Source organism: Mytilus trossulus, chromosome 14 (genome assembly GCF_036588685.1).
Source record: "Mytilus trossulus isolate FHL-02 chromosome 14, PNRI_Mtr1.1.1.hap1, whole genome shotgun sequence".
Classification (NCBI taxonomy): domain Eukaryota; kingdom Metazoa; phylum Mollusca; class Bivalvia; order Mytilida; family Mytilidae; genus Mytilus; species Mytilus trossulus.
This window is the reverse complement of record NC_086386.1, coordinates 32,597,371-32,614,396: the sequence shown is the minus strand read 5'-3', so window position 1 is coordinate 32,614,396 and position 17,026 is coordinate 32,597,371. Positions and strand designations below refer to the sequence as shown.

At 30.9% G+C, this 17,026-nt stretch overlaps 1 protein-coding gene across 5 annotated transcripts in view; it reads left to right on the top strand.

Moving 5' to 3' along the window:
* The window catches only part of LOC134697153 (protein Fe65 homolog), a 92,553-nt gene that overhangs the window by 42,267 nt on the left and 33,260 nt on the right, over window positions 1-17,026 (top strand). Inside the window, exon 1 of one of the 5 annotated variants that reach the window (XM_063559222.1) lies at window positions 2,259-2,629. The exons of the other annotated variants lie outside the window; for them this stretch is intronic. Coding sequence (XP_063415292.1) covers window positions 2,425-2,629 — 205 coding nt within the window. The 5' untranslated portion in view covers window positions 2,259-2,424. Of the gene's footprint in view, window positions 1-2,258; window positions 2,630-17,026 lie in introns of those variants that run through there. 5 annotated transcript variants of the gene reach the window in all.

Genomic DNA, 17,026 nt, shown 5'->3' with positions numbered 1-17,026 from the left:
AAATCATATCAGGAATTAGCACTTAAGGACGTCTGCTTGGCATGATTTGAAATTTTTGTCAGATTTTCGGAATCTTCTGGTTTTATCCATTTGAATGCCTAAAAATAAAATCCCCATGAACCCCTATTTTTCTTTTTATAAATCTTTTACATGTATAATGATAAGTCATTTGTAAAAGTCTTATAAAATTTTATTTATTTTTTAATAGTGTTTGAGACATTTTACTGGTCAAAGATAAAGCTATGGAAAATCAAGAGAGAACATTTTCCTGCCAAAATTCCAATGGATGATATCTCGATAACAAGCACATGGACCCCTATATTTTTTTTGCTTTCTTTATTCCTCAATTTATTCCCTTTCAATACATACTTGCTTTATGAAAAGTTATTTATTTTGAAACTGAGCAGGGGGTGAGACATCCTTAAACTACCTGTAAAATAGATAAATAGGAAAAATAAGAAATCATAACAAACAGTACCATATATCAAAGAAAGCTATAAGTACTTTGTGGAACATCCAGTAGATAATCTATTATTAGAATCAGACCTTTTACTATCATTGTTTTATTGGAAAACTGATTAAATCACTAATTAAATGAACTGTTTAAATATTATCCACAACTTTGATTCTATTACCACAAAAATTAACACTAGTTTAAATGTTAACATATTAATTGAAGGTTTATCGAGGTACAGCAGTGTCAGGAACTCTATAGAAGTAATCTACCGGCACGTTATTGGATAAATTGATCTTCTACGATCGTCTGAATGAAAACAATCCAATGATTTTGTATGTTTATTCGTAAAACATGGAAATTTTAAAAGAAGGGACATATTCAATTTGTTTTGTGCCTGAATAGAAGTTCTGTATGACAAATGTGAGATGAATGGATTGAACAAAACGAATTACGTTAAAAGAAATGGATTTCATTGCTATGCACAGATTGATATATGGCTTTTGGTTTTAAATTTTGCACTATTCTTCAAGTGATCAAGGGGGAAATTAATCGCAGAATCAGATTTCTTTAATCAGGAATTAACGTTCTTAAGCTCAAAATGCAATTCTGAATCAAAAACTAAAAGTTTTGTCATTCATAAATTCATAATTAAATGTTTGGTTCATTTTTCTGATTGAATGATAAATTAACAATGTGATTTAAAGTTACAATAGTTACTGTTCGTCTAAGGGTAATGGTTTATAACTGCTGTACTATATGGAAACAGGACTGTTGTTTTGGGATGCCTATATTGTGTAAAGTTGATCACATTATTAATAAAGAACGTTTTTAAATAGACAAAATAACAGAAAAAATAAACAGAATCTTTTACATAATGTTTAACTAACGAAAAAATAAGTATTTCTTCTATGAATTATTATATGACAAATAAAGATATAAAAAAGCAATCATGTGAAATTAGGAAATTGAATTGAGCCAGTACTCGCTCGTTAGATAGCCCTTGAAATTGACATTCCTATGATGAAGTGACATATCAATATTTAGTTGGTAATATTTGGTGAAGACCGGAGAAAACTTCTGTGTGATTGGAAATAAAACGTGACAGTCCAGGAAATATTGTCTGAAAACACGACCTTAAATAATGAATGGATTTTAATGTAGAAAATTATCTGGCTTTATTGTGTCATCAAAGAAATGGAGAATTTAAATACATCAGTTTGAAACTAAAACAAATGTTTTTGTCTATTGGAAAGTTGATAAAAACCAATTAATATTAGTTTGATAGAATATGATAAGACATGCATGTTTCAGTATATCTTTTTATGGATAAATAGCAAAACTTCTTGCATTTCTTAAAAGATTTTTGTTCAGTTGCAATTTAAATTTAGAATTTAAAAAAAAGAATTATAGTAAAATGAACAATTTTATTAAATAATTTTATGCACATGTGAAAGTTCATTATCCGAAGAAATTACGTAAAACAAAAGGAAAAGTAGACTAAGAATATTAGTGGCACACGAGGGATTACTGAGCAGTTTTACAGTATAACGTGATGTACAAAGTAACAGTATAACATCAAATCTAGGGAGAAATTATTTTAATCAACTATTCTCAACTGTAATTAACAGACACTCCTGCTTTCAAATTTTTCATTCAAATTACATGGAAAATATTCATGTTAAAAGGTATATACGATTTAAATTTATAGACTGATAGAGTTAAATTTTATAGTCATGCATTGGTTATTGGACATATCTTCAGAAGTCTTCTTGCATCTTTTAAAAATGTTTGACAAGTTACTGTCTCGTCGTCTTAGTTCTGTAGATGATTGTTTATGGAAATCGGCTCTTTTTGAATAACAATGTTTGTATTATGGAATCTTGTGATTAAGCATAAAAGGATTGTATTCCGATGAGGACCATAATAGTGAAACACAAATATATTTGCTCAAGTGAAAAGTTATAATAATGATTCGTGACTACAATTTACGGAAACAACATAACATTAACGAACTTTGTCATTACAATTGGATAAAAAGAAGCTTTGATCCCAATATGGTCTGTTCACATAGAAAGCGAACTAGAAAATTTAACTTTAACTTATATGGAACTTTACACAGACGATTGAACAGATTTGAAAAGACGTGGACATTTCATCATAATCCATTGCCAGGTAGGATGGAAAATGTTGTCACAAATTATCTTTTTGAATCTACAGATGAGTACCGTATAGTACAGAAATTAATGTTCTATACAAATCGTTGAACAAATCATTTGTTTTAATGACTAAAGAAAAAAAGTAATAAATAATTTACAGGTGAACTCTCAGTACCAACATAGAAGCACTATATTGACGTCAACGAAATAAGACAACAATAAAAACATGTTATAACATATATAATCATAGTAGGTATATTCATTTAAAATAATTAAACTTGTTAAGCATGTAAGCTTTATTTTCATGAGAATAGAACTTATTTGCAAATTGCAAAATTTATCAGGAATATATTTAATAATTCAAGAAAAGTTTTTGTAAGTTTTCATTTGAGAAACAAATGTTGACAAAAGGAAAAAAACTACAAAATCAAGAATTGTTTAGGACTCGACAATTTAAAAAAAAAAAAATGCCAACAAAATTATTCTTTAGATAACACTGCTGATTGTGTGCCAAATCTTCCAGTGTTAAAAGTTTTGTCAAATTTATTCTTGAGATAACATCTCACATGTGAGCTTCATGTTTCTGTATTAAAAGTATGGCAAGTTCATTCTTGAGATATTCTCTGATGTGTGCTATAGTCATCTGTGTTAAAAGTTTGACAAATTTATTCTTGAGATAACATATCTGATGTGTGCTAATTCTTCCTGTGTTAAAGTATGGCAAATTTATTCTTGAGATAACATATCTGATGTGTGCTAATTCTTCCTGTGTTAAAGTATGGCAAATTTGTTCTTGAGATAACATCTCTGATGTGTGCTAAATCTTCCTGTGTTAAAGTATGGCAAATCTTTTCTTGAGATAACATCTCTGATGTGTGCTAAATATTTCTATGTAAAAGGTATGATAATTTTATTCTTTAGATAACATCTCTGATGTGTGCTTATTTTTCTGCATTGAAATTAGGGCAAATTTATTCTTGAGATAAAATGTCTTCTAAGCAAGGTCTTTAAGTTTTGCGTTTTTGCTTTCAATGAGGTTGTGTGTTGAAATAGAATATAATTTGGAAACGAATATCCCTAATGCATTTGGATTATATGAAAGTAATAGACCTTCAAGTAATAGGTCTACTTTATCCAGAACATCTCTCAGTTCACCAACAGTCAGTGGCTAATAGATTAGTTTTTTCAACCTAATAATTGTTTTTACTAGAATTTGCTGGTCTCTTTACTTTTGCCAGATATAATGTTGCCTCTTTTGCCAGATATAATGTTGCCTCTTTTGCCACATATAATGTTGCCTCTTTTGCAAGATTTGATGTTGCTTGTCTTTCAAATGATTTTTTTTATACTCCCCTCCTGTAAATTCCAAAATGTTTTGTTTCAAATCTTCAAACCAAATTAAATATAATAATGCATTGTAGGCTATAGACTGAGTAGCAATGCCAAGTAGGTTATTCCCAAAAGTGAATTCTTGCATAACAATCATCAACATGTCACATTAAAACCTTTCATCCATTTATTTTTCTTAAGTGTTGCTCTTGTTATTGATAACTCAAAAATTTGAAATAAAGTTTTTTGGACATTAAATTTAACATTGAAATCCAAAGGGAGAAAACTTGTTCTACTCTGTTAATTTTTTCGTTTTACTTTTCAAAATTGTGTCACTTGAGATGAAATCCCTGAGCACCAATGTGAACTATAGTAATATTAATGTGTTTTATTTTAATCCCAATACATATGTGAATTTGACATATAAATAGCAAATTTTTCTAAAGACAACTTTTTTTAAAAGCAAGTGACAGTTTTTAAGTCCGCAATTTTTTTCATCATGACACAGACTTAAATTTGCTTATAAAGACATTAAGTGTTATAACCCATTTACATCAGCTTTAAGAAAGACAGAATTACTTTTCTCCTTGACATAAATCTTCACGTTATGTCATTGCCATGGGAACAATCACTTGGTCTTGGAAAAAAATTATAAGAATATTACGCAACATTCTGACCTCTTTAGGTTTTATATTTACACAAAGCTATGCATTTGTTTTTTTTCTCTCCATTAAAATATGTTAGTTGATTAAAACATCTCATGTTTCATGCACATTTGTTTTATTTTAATAGCTTTGACAATACAAGGTGTTCCACTATTGAGACTGGTATACATAATTCTGGTCTGGGTGATGGGTGGGTGGCTGTTAAATAATCACGATCAAAATTTTATTGTTGTACAGCCTTGTAACCAAATGCTGGTTAACAATTAAATTATGAAAATGAAATTTTCAGGACTAAATGAAAATTAAATTTATGGTTGTCTCAATACAAAGTCTGTATTTAAAGATGATGTTTAAGGACAGTAACATTACATTTCAGTTGTTTCACCAATTCTTTTGCAAACATTTGTTTTCACAATAACAGAAACATTTTGAAAAATACTAAGTCATTCTGAAATAGAATATGCTCATATAAAACAAGTTGATTTAAGTAACTTTACTTTACTTTTATCAGATATCCACTTAAATAATTCAGATTTCAGGAGCAATCAATCTTCTTCTATTTCAAGTATTTTTTTCACTCTCAAGTATATATCTTCTATTTGGAAATAAAGAAATATTCACTTCCTTAGTAAGGCTTGCAGACAAAACAATGAGAGATTGTGTCTGCTTCAACATGACCCTAGACAAAAAAAACATCTACAGATGGACATTATCACACCTAGACACTATAACAAGTGATTTATGATGTGAATTGAGACACCACTGCTTTGACTAGTTTACAGACAACACTACAACAAATGACCTTTACTATGACATGACAACTAACAACACTTTTACAGGTGGCCTTGTTTTAATATGTGACAATGCTGTAGAGGCTTTGCTCATTGTAAATGGCTGTACAGTGACCTATATTTGTTAATATCTGTGTAATTTGGTCTCTTGTGGAGAGTTGTCTCATTAGCAATCATACCACATCTTGGTATTTTTATATTTACTATGACATAGCAGACAACACAATAACTGGTGGTCTTTACTATGACCTGATAACAGACAACACAATAACAGGTGGTCTTTAATATGACCTGATAACAGACAACACAATAACAGGTGGTCTTTACTATGACATAGCAGACAACACAATAAGTGGTGGCCTTTACTATGACCAGATAACAGGCAACACTCCAACTGGTGCCCTTTACTGTGACAAGATAGCAGACAACACAATAACAGGTGCGCTTTACTATGACCTGATAACAGACAACACTACAACAGGTGCCCTTTACTATGACAGGATAAAAAACAACACTACAACAGGTGCCCTTTACTGTGACAGGATAACAGACAACACAATAGCAGGTGCCCTTTACTATGACAGGATAACAAACAACACTACAACTGGTGTCCTTTACTGTGACAGAATAACAGACAACACTACAACAGGTGCCCATTACTGTGACATGATAACAGACAACACTACAACAGGTGCCCTTTACTGTGACATGATAACAGACAACACGACAACAGGTGCCCATTACTGTGACATGATAACAGACAACACTACAACAGGTGCCCATTACTGTGACATGATAACAGACAACACTACAACAGGTGCCCTTTACTGTGACAGGATAACAGACGAAGCTACAACAGGTGCCCTTTACTAGTACTTTTAAAATCACAGACAACGAACACAACAACATGTGCCCTTTACTATGACCTGATAACAAACAACACTGCAACAGGTGCCCTTTGTTTTGACAGGAAAACAGACAGCAAAATAACAGGTGCCCTTTACTATTGCCTGATAACAGACAACACTACAACAGGTGCCCTTTACTGTGACAGTATAACAGACAACACAATAACAGGTTCCCTTTACTATGACCTGATAACAGACAACACTACAACAGGTGCCCTTTACTGTTACATGATAACAGACAACACTACAACATGTGCCCTTTACTGTGACAGGATAACAGACAACACAACAAAAGGTGTCCTTTACTATGACAGGATAACAGACAACACTACAACGGGTGCCCTTTACTGTGACAGGATAACAGACAAAGCTACAACAGGTGCCCTTTACTAGTGCTTTTAAAATCACAAAAAATGAACACAACAACAGGTTACCTTTACTGTGACTTGACAACAGAGATAACTTAAACAGGTGGCCTTTACTTTGACAGGATCACATACATGTACAACTCAATAACAGAGGGCCATCACCCTTGGCATAACAGACAACACCTCAACAGATGGCCGTTATCCTAAACATGATAACAACACTCTGACAGCTGACCTTCACCTTTGACTTGATAAAAGACAAAACTGCAACAAATGACCTTCACTTTTGAAATGAACACTTTAACAGATGCCCTTCACCCTTGATGATGTAAACATCAAGTCAATATGGTTTGGCATTCCTTCAGTGATCAAATCAGAAATCAAGAATTCATGTATTCAAAAACATAATTACCAGTTTAATTCTTCTTTGTGTTAGCATCAAAACAATATTAATAAAAGTATGAACTTTGTGAATAAATATAATGAACATGTTGAAATAAGCAATGCTTATGTAAAAAATAATGAATAGTTAAGGTTCGATCGATCCACTTAAGGAAAACTGGTTTTGAATTTTAAGGTGCCAGTAGTTTACTGTTACCTGATATTTTTACTAGTAATGCAATAGATATGGCAACTTTTTCCTGAGAAAACATTTAACTCATGTGGGATTTTGTTTATAAAGAATCGTATTTATATTATAGCGTGTACTTTGCTAATTATATCAACATAAGAGAACGAAAGCAATTTAACATCATAAATCTTCCATTTATTGTAGAATTATGAAATGTAAAATTATTTATGATATGCATTATCTTATAAAAGACGTAATGACAGTCTACAGGAGATGAGTATATCATGTTGTATTGATCCAACGTGTCTTTAATGAAAACAGAGTAGGGTATTTATAACAACATAGGAAGATGAACAATTCAGAGTTTGCATGTAAATTTCCCAAAACAAGGAAATTGGCAACATCAGGCAAGGAAATCAGTAGCAGATCCAGGGGGGGGGGGAGGTTATCCTGATGTTAGAATCCCCCTTTTGTTTGGATGATCAATGCATTTTAATGGGGACAGATATGTGCTTTCCCTGATTTACTTTGATGTGAGGTGCCAGAACTTTAGTTTGTGGTAACTCCAGCTTTACAGAGGATACAGACTGTAATCCATTTTGTAGTGGGGTTTAAATGTTTTGCAGTATTGTTGTATGTGAACTATTTTCTTCTTTATTTTGTTCATGGTGTTGTTTGTCTGTCTTTGGTTTTTAATGCTTCCTTGTAATTTTGAACTTTTTAAACTGTAGATGAATAATAGATGGGTGGAGACTTTTTTTTCTTTTTATTAGAGAATTTGTTATTGTATTGCAGATATTTGTAAGGTTTTCATAATTATTTTAGAAAATAGGACAATTGAAAGCTTAATACATTGAAAAGAAACCTATCAAATGTTTAAGACTGTATGTTGCCTCGAGATGTTGTTTAGTTATTTCTGTCTGGGGATATAATCATATTGATATATTAGCCTACATCTTCTTTTATTTGTATATATAATAATTAGGCAATCTAATATTGTATTGTAAAAGTCTGCAGGACCTGAAATGCATCAGTAATACACCAATTACAGTGAACACACAAATATCATTTCAGATTTAATTCATTTAGATATTTTCAGAATTGCCGATTGTGACATTTATATGTATCATGTTGGGATTTAGGAGATCATTCAAACATAAACTGTGATTTCTTGTTTTGGTTATTAACTTTGTTGAATAACGTTATTTATTAGTTTTGACAGCTCGTCATCTTTCTGAATTGGATATTGATAAAATATTGTCATGGTATTACAGAGACGGTATCACAAATTCAGAAAGCCGTAGTCTCAGAGGCTTGGAAGCAGAATTTTTTATGAGGAATTTCTAAAAAGTATTGTTGATTTAAAATTAATCATCAATTTAGAATCAGTAAATATTCCAAGGAGATATAATACGTACAACATACATGAAGCCTAATGTTATTAATGGGATTTTCCACAGAGAATTTTTATTTTAGAATATTCTTTCACGATGGGTCAATTTACTGAAGGCCCAAATCTCAGGACATGGAAAATTAGAATCAGAATATTTGTAAATCAAGTACCTAGCTATACAAGTTAAAATGAATTTATAACATCTAGTACGTGTGATTAGGAAGATAATTATAAAAAATAGTTTGTAACAGAAAAACAACAAACCAAATAAGTACTATAAACTTAGAAATGATTCTGACGTTTTTCATGAAATCGCAAAAAAAAATATTATCTCATCATAATTGCCCTTTTTTCAAAAATGGCAATAATGAATGTAAACAATAATTTTTTATTGTTCTAGCTATATTTGGTCATGCTGGTGTCTTTTATAGCTTACTTTATGGTTTTGCTCATTGTAGAAGGCCTTACATTTATAGTTATTTACAACTTCTTCCCTTTGTCACTGATGGAAAGTTGTCTGGTTGATATACATACATTATTATTACTTCAGTGTAATGCTGAAAAGGTGACTGCAAAAAATGAAAAATAATCAGTCTGTCAGGTTTCGTGCTAGTGTTTTGCTGCAGCTATTTAGGTCTATAAGTACTAAACAAACTTGTATTGAAAAAAATGTGTCTTGGATCAGTATAAATGTCAAATGTTACCTGTTAATTACAGTTTGCATGTCACATAATTACCTTTTATTTGATCTGTCCGTTAGGACAATTTTTTTCTACACGAAAATAGGAAATGATTTCTGTATTTGTGGGAAATAATCTGTGATTAATCAATCAATTACCCTCGGATTACTGACAAAACAAACTTTTTCTTGTAAGATTGGAAGGATAAACAGACTCAGTACCAACTTGTCAATTTGAACTTTTTATACTCAATGATTTTGACTGCTTCTAATCGATTATATGGATTTCTTAACTGATAAAGTTGTTTTTTTCATTTAGCATTGGTGTCTAAAAAAAGCATTACAGGTCAAAAAGAGTTCATGAATCCCTCAGGTGTTGCTATTCATTTTTTCCGTAGACAAAATAAGATTAAATATTCAAAGAACATAATTATATACCAGTATATGTTCAAAGATCAGTTACTGTGTGATTTATTAATATGAGAAGAAATTGATTAGAAATATCTTTTTATCTTATTTCATTTTGTAAACAGAAAATCAAATGCTGTTTGGTGAACAAAGAAAAGAAATATGATCATTACAACTGTCACAATCATTATAAGAGCCTTATGTTTTTATCCTTGTTTGGATGACCATGAGTCATTAAAGAAATGAAAACAACACTTTATAAATCACTTGTGTCCAATTTTAGGCTTCTCTTCATTTACCTAATTATCCATGCATGTTCTCAGGAATGTTAAATGCTGAAAGTTTGAAAGCTTAAGATCAATGTATAAGACAGAAACAGTTGTAGAGTTAAACTTGTGCCAAAAACAAGACCTAGGGTTAATATCTTTCTATAATTAAATATAGCAACTAAGCAATTACATTTGAATTCTTCCTCCCTTGACAAAGTTAAATTTGAACATTTAAAATATACTTCCTGATACATGTATCCTCAATGTTCATGAAATTGTTCTTCAGGTCAATTTGGGATATACATTTATATTCTAAATATTGCTAAATCTTTCATTATTCTTCTATTTTTGTAGATGACAACCACTTTATCCATGATTATGGAATTTGCGTAAAGTTAAATTGCTATAGGATAAATTTGCTGGTTTTAGATTTTATTGTTATTTCATGACAATAGATGGTGTGTTTCTCTAGTCTACATCATGGATTAATTTTGATTTTATTCTTATTTTTGTTAAATTGTCGATATATTCGTGATGGACTTATAAATTATAGCAGAGGATGAAACATTTGTTTTTGCATTATTTATCAGTATGAAATAATTTTTTCATATTATAACAAGTCCTGTGGATTGATTTATTTTATGTAAACTAAGAAAACAATATATTTTTATGGAATCATGATTTTATGGTTTAATTACATATTCTCTATTAAAGCCTGTAAAAAAATTGTATTTTGGTTTACACTTAAATTTTATATTCCCTTGTAGACTTTGAAAATAAATTCATTGTCCACTTATATTATATAAAAATTGTGAAATCACAAATAATATTAATACCTTTCAACACGATGTATGATTTTTTTAATTTTTTTTTGTAATAATTCGATATACATTTTCCTAAATCATGAAAATTAAATAAATAGTTTGTGCAATGACAAAATTGAGTTCTTGAGAATTATCTTTTACTTAATTCAGTTTTGAAATGTAAAAAAATCAGTGGTTTCTAAAATTAAATCAAATATAAAGTATCTAAATAAAGGAATCACCAGACAACAACCAAACAACGCAATAAAACACCGACTTTTGCTATAAATAAATGTAACAACCACTAATCCCTTCCGTTAATTAGTTTCCTTCATCATTAACTTTTATTGAAGAAAATATGTCCAATGTCTTTAATTTTCTTTCTTATTTGATTGATTACAAGGATTAGACAAGGCAACTTTAGCTCTCCAAACTTTATTGAACAGCACATCAAGAATTATTTGGGATCTTCCTTACAAATTATAAACATTTCATTTTGTAACATGGTATCGTGTGTAATTAGGTGTTAGATTGCCGTTTCAAAGGAAAGTATCCAATTTGTTAAAATAGAACCGAAGCCTGATATCCGTTTCTCTGACAGTTTGATGAGGAATTCAGTATAAATTAGAATTTCTACTCAGTTCAAGAATCTGGCTGATTTTCATTAGTATAAAGCAGACAATAATTAGTCATTATAGAAACTCCAACCACTTTCACTTAAGCACTGTTTCAAGATTTTTATACTTGGTCAGCATTCACCATGAAAAATTCAAGAATCCTGTAGGAGAGCACACACCTCAAAAACAGAAAGAAAAAAAAATGTGATGATTTTTTTTGAAAGTTAAATTTGTATATACAGTGTAACCAGTGTTTAATTCGACACCTGATTATTCCAACGTCCTGCTTTAACAGGCACATTTTCATGGTCCCAAAATAGGCCTTACCCTTGCAGAAAAACCTGAATATTCCAACATCCTGCTTAATCCGACAATGGACATTTTTTTATGGTCCCAAGTGTGTGGAATTAGGCAAGTTCAACGGTAAATGGAAGTTATTATATGAGATTTTCAAATAATGAAGTCATACACTGGTTTTTCAACTTTTTAACATTGATTTTATTCCAAAATTTGAATATTGTGTTGTTTGAGCTGCATAACCTTTGTAATTAAGGTAGCAATGGCTTTAAGTGTGAATCAGATTGACCTGGCATAGATAGTTTAATTTTAGATTTTTAAGGTTCTATGCATCATAAAATTGTCAGATTTGAATCTAATGGCAAATAAATCTTATACTTAATAACGATGGTATCAAAACACATTTTTCATTAATCATGTAAAGTCATTAGATGATTTCTAAAAAATAATATAGTTTTCTTGAATCACAAAGACATTAAATCGTTCTAGGCAGAAATTGTAAAATATTATTACAAGGGATGAATATAAAACAAATCAGATGAAATGTTACGACTGAGTAATCTCTGAGTCGATCAGGAGAGGATATGATAAGGAGCGCTGACTAATGACTCCATACTAATAGTTTGGAAATAAATAGTTATAGTTTTAATTGTCTACTATTTGATAGAATACCTGATTATTGTTATACAATGAATAGTTTTATGAAATAGAATCGTTGCAATGCTATGGTTCTTAGGTTTGTCTGTAAAAGATTAATAAAATGGATCTGATGGTTCAGTATGGCTTGATTTGGTTCACTCAGACAGCTGATAACATTCTCTTGTTAGTATTGGATGATGTAACACACATTGGAATAACAATTGAAAAGTTATGAAAAATGAAAATAACACTTTATCAATGTATTTGTCTGAAGCCAGTTGCTGGTTTTTCCTCTATCTGAATTACGGAACACTCAAACCTAAATATTTTGAAGGTCAGCGGGACCTGAAAAATGGCCAAATTCAACTTTGCCTGAGGGAATCACTTACAAAGGTTGGAAGATTAACTGAGACTAATCAAATATTGACTTTACATCATTAAATTCTCCAAATAACAAAAAAGTAAGATACATTGTATATCAAAACACAACCTAGGGTCGACCTGACTCTTTAACATAGGATGAGGGTTAAAGACTAGTTAATTTTAGAACTTAGCATTCCCTCCCCTTTTGAAGCTTTATTACTCGAAACCAAATATTTGAGTCAAATATGTTGCTTGCACTATGAATGATCTGAAAAATATTTTCTGAAGAAAATATAGACTTAAACACCTCAAACCTCAGGGTTGATCTTAGCTATATGATATGTATTAAAAAGGTCAATTGTTCTTAGCCATATGAAATATGTATATGATATATGACTTACTGGTCAATGATTATTACTATTGAATGCAAAGTCTTGTTGTTTCATCTTTATCATCTGGGTCAATGAATTTGGAGCTAGACAGTCATTTGTCTTATTGGTCTGTGTGGGTTAGTTAATTATTTAAAAAGTAGTACAATATAAGGCTATTTTTGTCCATAAAATAAGGTCATATGGCAATTAGCATATCATATGGAATAGTCTTTTGTACATTGACATATAGTTCCTTAATATACAACACTTTTATTGCATTTGGGTATTATCTAACTAATTATTCTAAGGTTATATTGTATTGGTTTGTTTTACAATATCATTGTTTCTGTTTCATGACGGTTTTGTCAGATTTGTGAGAATCTTGACCTTTGACCTGTAAAGTTCTAAGTAGTATAATATCCTTAGTAACATAAAAACAAAACAACCTCAAATATGACTCACCGATTTGTCTAAGTTCTAAATCAGCCTGAGTCTAACTAGGTGGTGAATAAATCTAAACACAGACTGCCAAACATCTGCCATGTACACTAAATACCGTCTAAGACAAAAAACAATGTCTCAGTTTTTTTGTTGTGAACTAAATATTGCTCTAGAAATTAGTTCAACGAATATATTTATGTTTTTTTTTTCTTGGTGTATTATATCCAGCAGCAAATATACTTACTTACTTACTTAATCCTCTTCATGTTCTTGAACACATAAGGCATAAACAAGGGACCTCCAACTCGTTCTATCTTTCGCGATTCTTTCTATTTGATTCCAGGTGTAACCATGTCTTTTTATCTCTGCTGCTATATCCAGCAGCAAATATAACCAGAGTGATAACAGCTGATATAATGTGATGATACATGTTCATCCTCACCACATTCTGTATGTGTCTGTCCAAAGTCAAAAGCCTGTTGTTTGGTTCTGTAGATCATATTTGTTTTTGGCCATAAATTAGGCCATTATTTCGATGGTTTTATTTTTTTTTTGGCATGTCAAGGCCATGGGCTTTTATGGCTTTATGTGTGATATGGGTTTCAATTATTAGTAACAGCAGTATTGGTAACCTGTAGTTTTTACTTTCTTCATAATGACATTTGGTCTCTGGTGGACAGTTGTCTGATTGGCAATCATACCATATCTTCTTTTTTTGTATACAACTTATTATAGTCTATCATGCTTAAATTGAATTTTAACATGTTATCTCTCAAGGTCATAGTCCAAAGTTAACTGGCAGCAGTCCTTTTGCGCCAATTACTATTTTTTAGGGGTATCATTTGCGCCAAATTTTGTTTTCCAAAATGTATCAATTGCGCCAATATTCGGAACTCATTTGCGCCAATTTACCTGTACACATATCTACCATTAATATTAATGATTAATATTTATTTTTGGCTAAAAAAGTTTCGTATGTTCGAAGATATGAAGATGAGCATCTGGAGCGAAATGAAATGACTTGAATGAATTAGACAGTCCATGTACAGACAGCGAAGAAAACTTATTGCTTTGCTGAATATTTATTACAAGATATGCCAAAAGAGAAGAAAAATGAAGCTTTTGCTGAGTATATTTTATTCAGATATGTTGACACAGTGCTTTGTTCCCACCATCCGTATGGACTGAAACTCTATCTACCACAAGACTTACCAGTAATGGAACAGAAGCATTCCACAGGAATTATAATGAACCCTTTAGTTCTATTTCATCCTTCAATGTTTGTCTTTTTGGCAATAAAATGAAGTTACAAGCTATTTCATACATTAAATTTGGAAAAACCCATGCAACAGCAGTAAGAAAACGTATGTTTCAGAAAAAAAAAACAATCAGTTGCCGTGTTAATGTAACTGCTGGTTCCAAGTCCGAATAAAGGAGGAGGGAAGTCATTTTTCTTCTAATTGGCGCAATCGTATGTTTTATTTTTGGCGCAAATGATACCATGCAATTTTAAAAACAGGTGGCGCAAACGTAGCATTGAAGAGAAAATGTTGTGGCGCAAAAGGACGCATTTTTGGCGCAAACGGATCTCTCCCAGTTAACTGTAATGGACATGATATTTAATAAAAAGCCATTCAAGGTCAGACATCTTCTGTAAGATAAAGATTATTTTCTTTGGTAATCAGTTCTATTTACATTTAAAAAAATGGTTTAAATATATGATTCTAAATATAATACTGAAACATTAAGATTTCAATCAGTAAATAATCCCCTTTATTATAACCAGTAACTGACCAGTCAGTGAAGTTGTCTAGCTATGTGTGCAGGACATTACATGTACATTTATTATTTACTATTAATGTGTTGTCAAGATTTGTATGTCTTCCAATAAATATTTATTGAAAAACCCCATGGAAAACCACAGAGACTAACTATTCTTCATTGTTGATTAGCTCTCTGTTGTTTCTAGACAAACAGTACTCCCTACAGTTGTCGTCTGCAAGAACCAAAATGTCTGCCAGTATAGACTAACCTCTATTCCTTTTTAGAATAATGGTTTGTGAAAACTAATAAATATTCTCAATCAGACTGCTTTGGCAGGACATGGAAAAAACTATCAATATGTAAAAATAAATATGCATTCCATTGTATACAGCCAGTCTGAAGAAATATAAAGAAATTGCATAACAGCACAGATGCATCTGTCATGCAGATTTTTACATATAAATTTTTATTCCTGCAGTAATTTATTATGCTAAACTTGTGCAAAATCTTTATATAATGACGCTATTATTTTGGCACCAACTTTTATTTAAGAATTGAATGCTTCTTTTTGTAAATTTATTGGGTGGTAAATGCGTTGACCGAAGTACATTTTGTATGAAGCGCGGAAGCACTTCATTCTCAAAATGTACGCACGGTCAATGCTTTTACAACCCTATAAAGTTTCAAAAAGAAGTATTCAATACTTATAATTACATTTTTTAAGCTAAAATCATGAAAACACGATTTTTATCCAGTTTTATTTAATTCACCTGTGCACTTTTTTGTGGGACCTCGTGTCATCATGCATGATAAATGTTATTGTCTGATGCAATTGTTTACGGAATAACATGTTAGCCAATCAGAATAACGTATTATAATGAAACTTACATCTTATGTAATTATTGAAAAATCGTATATTCATGGGTATTGTATTTCATGGATTTACCATATGTGTACAATATAAAAATAAGGAGATGTGGTATGAGTGCCATTGAGACATCTGTCCACCCGAGTTCAAATGAAGTAGATAGATGCAATTGAAGGCAAATGTACAGCCTTCAATATTGAGAAAAACCCATGTTGTATAGTTGGCTTTAAAAGCCTATTTAAATAATTACTTGGTTAACTTTTACCAAGGAAATCCACAAAAAATAGAACCTGAAGAATGATAATGACATCAAAGTATGCAAATGTCTCCATCTTTACATATTACTATAGATCAAGTAGATAAAAATATCAAGATACTGGAGCCAAAACATTTCCTAAGTAACTTTCAATTTCTTGGAGAAAGAAAAAAAAAGGAATAATAAGTATCTTTGTGCTGAACATGATTCATAGAAATACTTGTAAGGTTTAAAGCCAATACATGTCTTAGTATACTTTAGTGCTTTTATCTCACAATCCTTTGAATCATTGCATGTTTTCAGCTCATAAATATTCCTTTTAGTATTGTCAATGTGCAGACTAAAAGATTATAATGCCATTTGTAGATAATATCTTAAGTTTCTCGTCTTTGGGAGACATGAAAAAAATTAGAGGAAAAAGTAAGTCAAATGGATCTATTTGAAATCACAAGAATATTTATGAGGTTAAGAACATGTGCAATGATCATGGCATTAAAAAATGGTTAGGCAGTACATAAAGGTCATAAAGTAAAGATGAACCTTAACATTGACAAAACAATGTGTTCATTTTATATCTGAACAAGTGAATATCACTTACATTCATGGCTTCTTA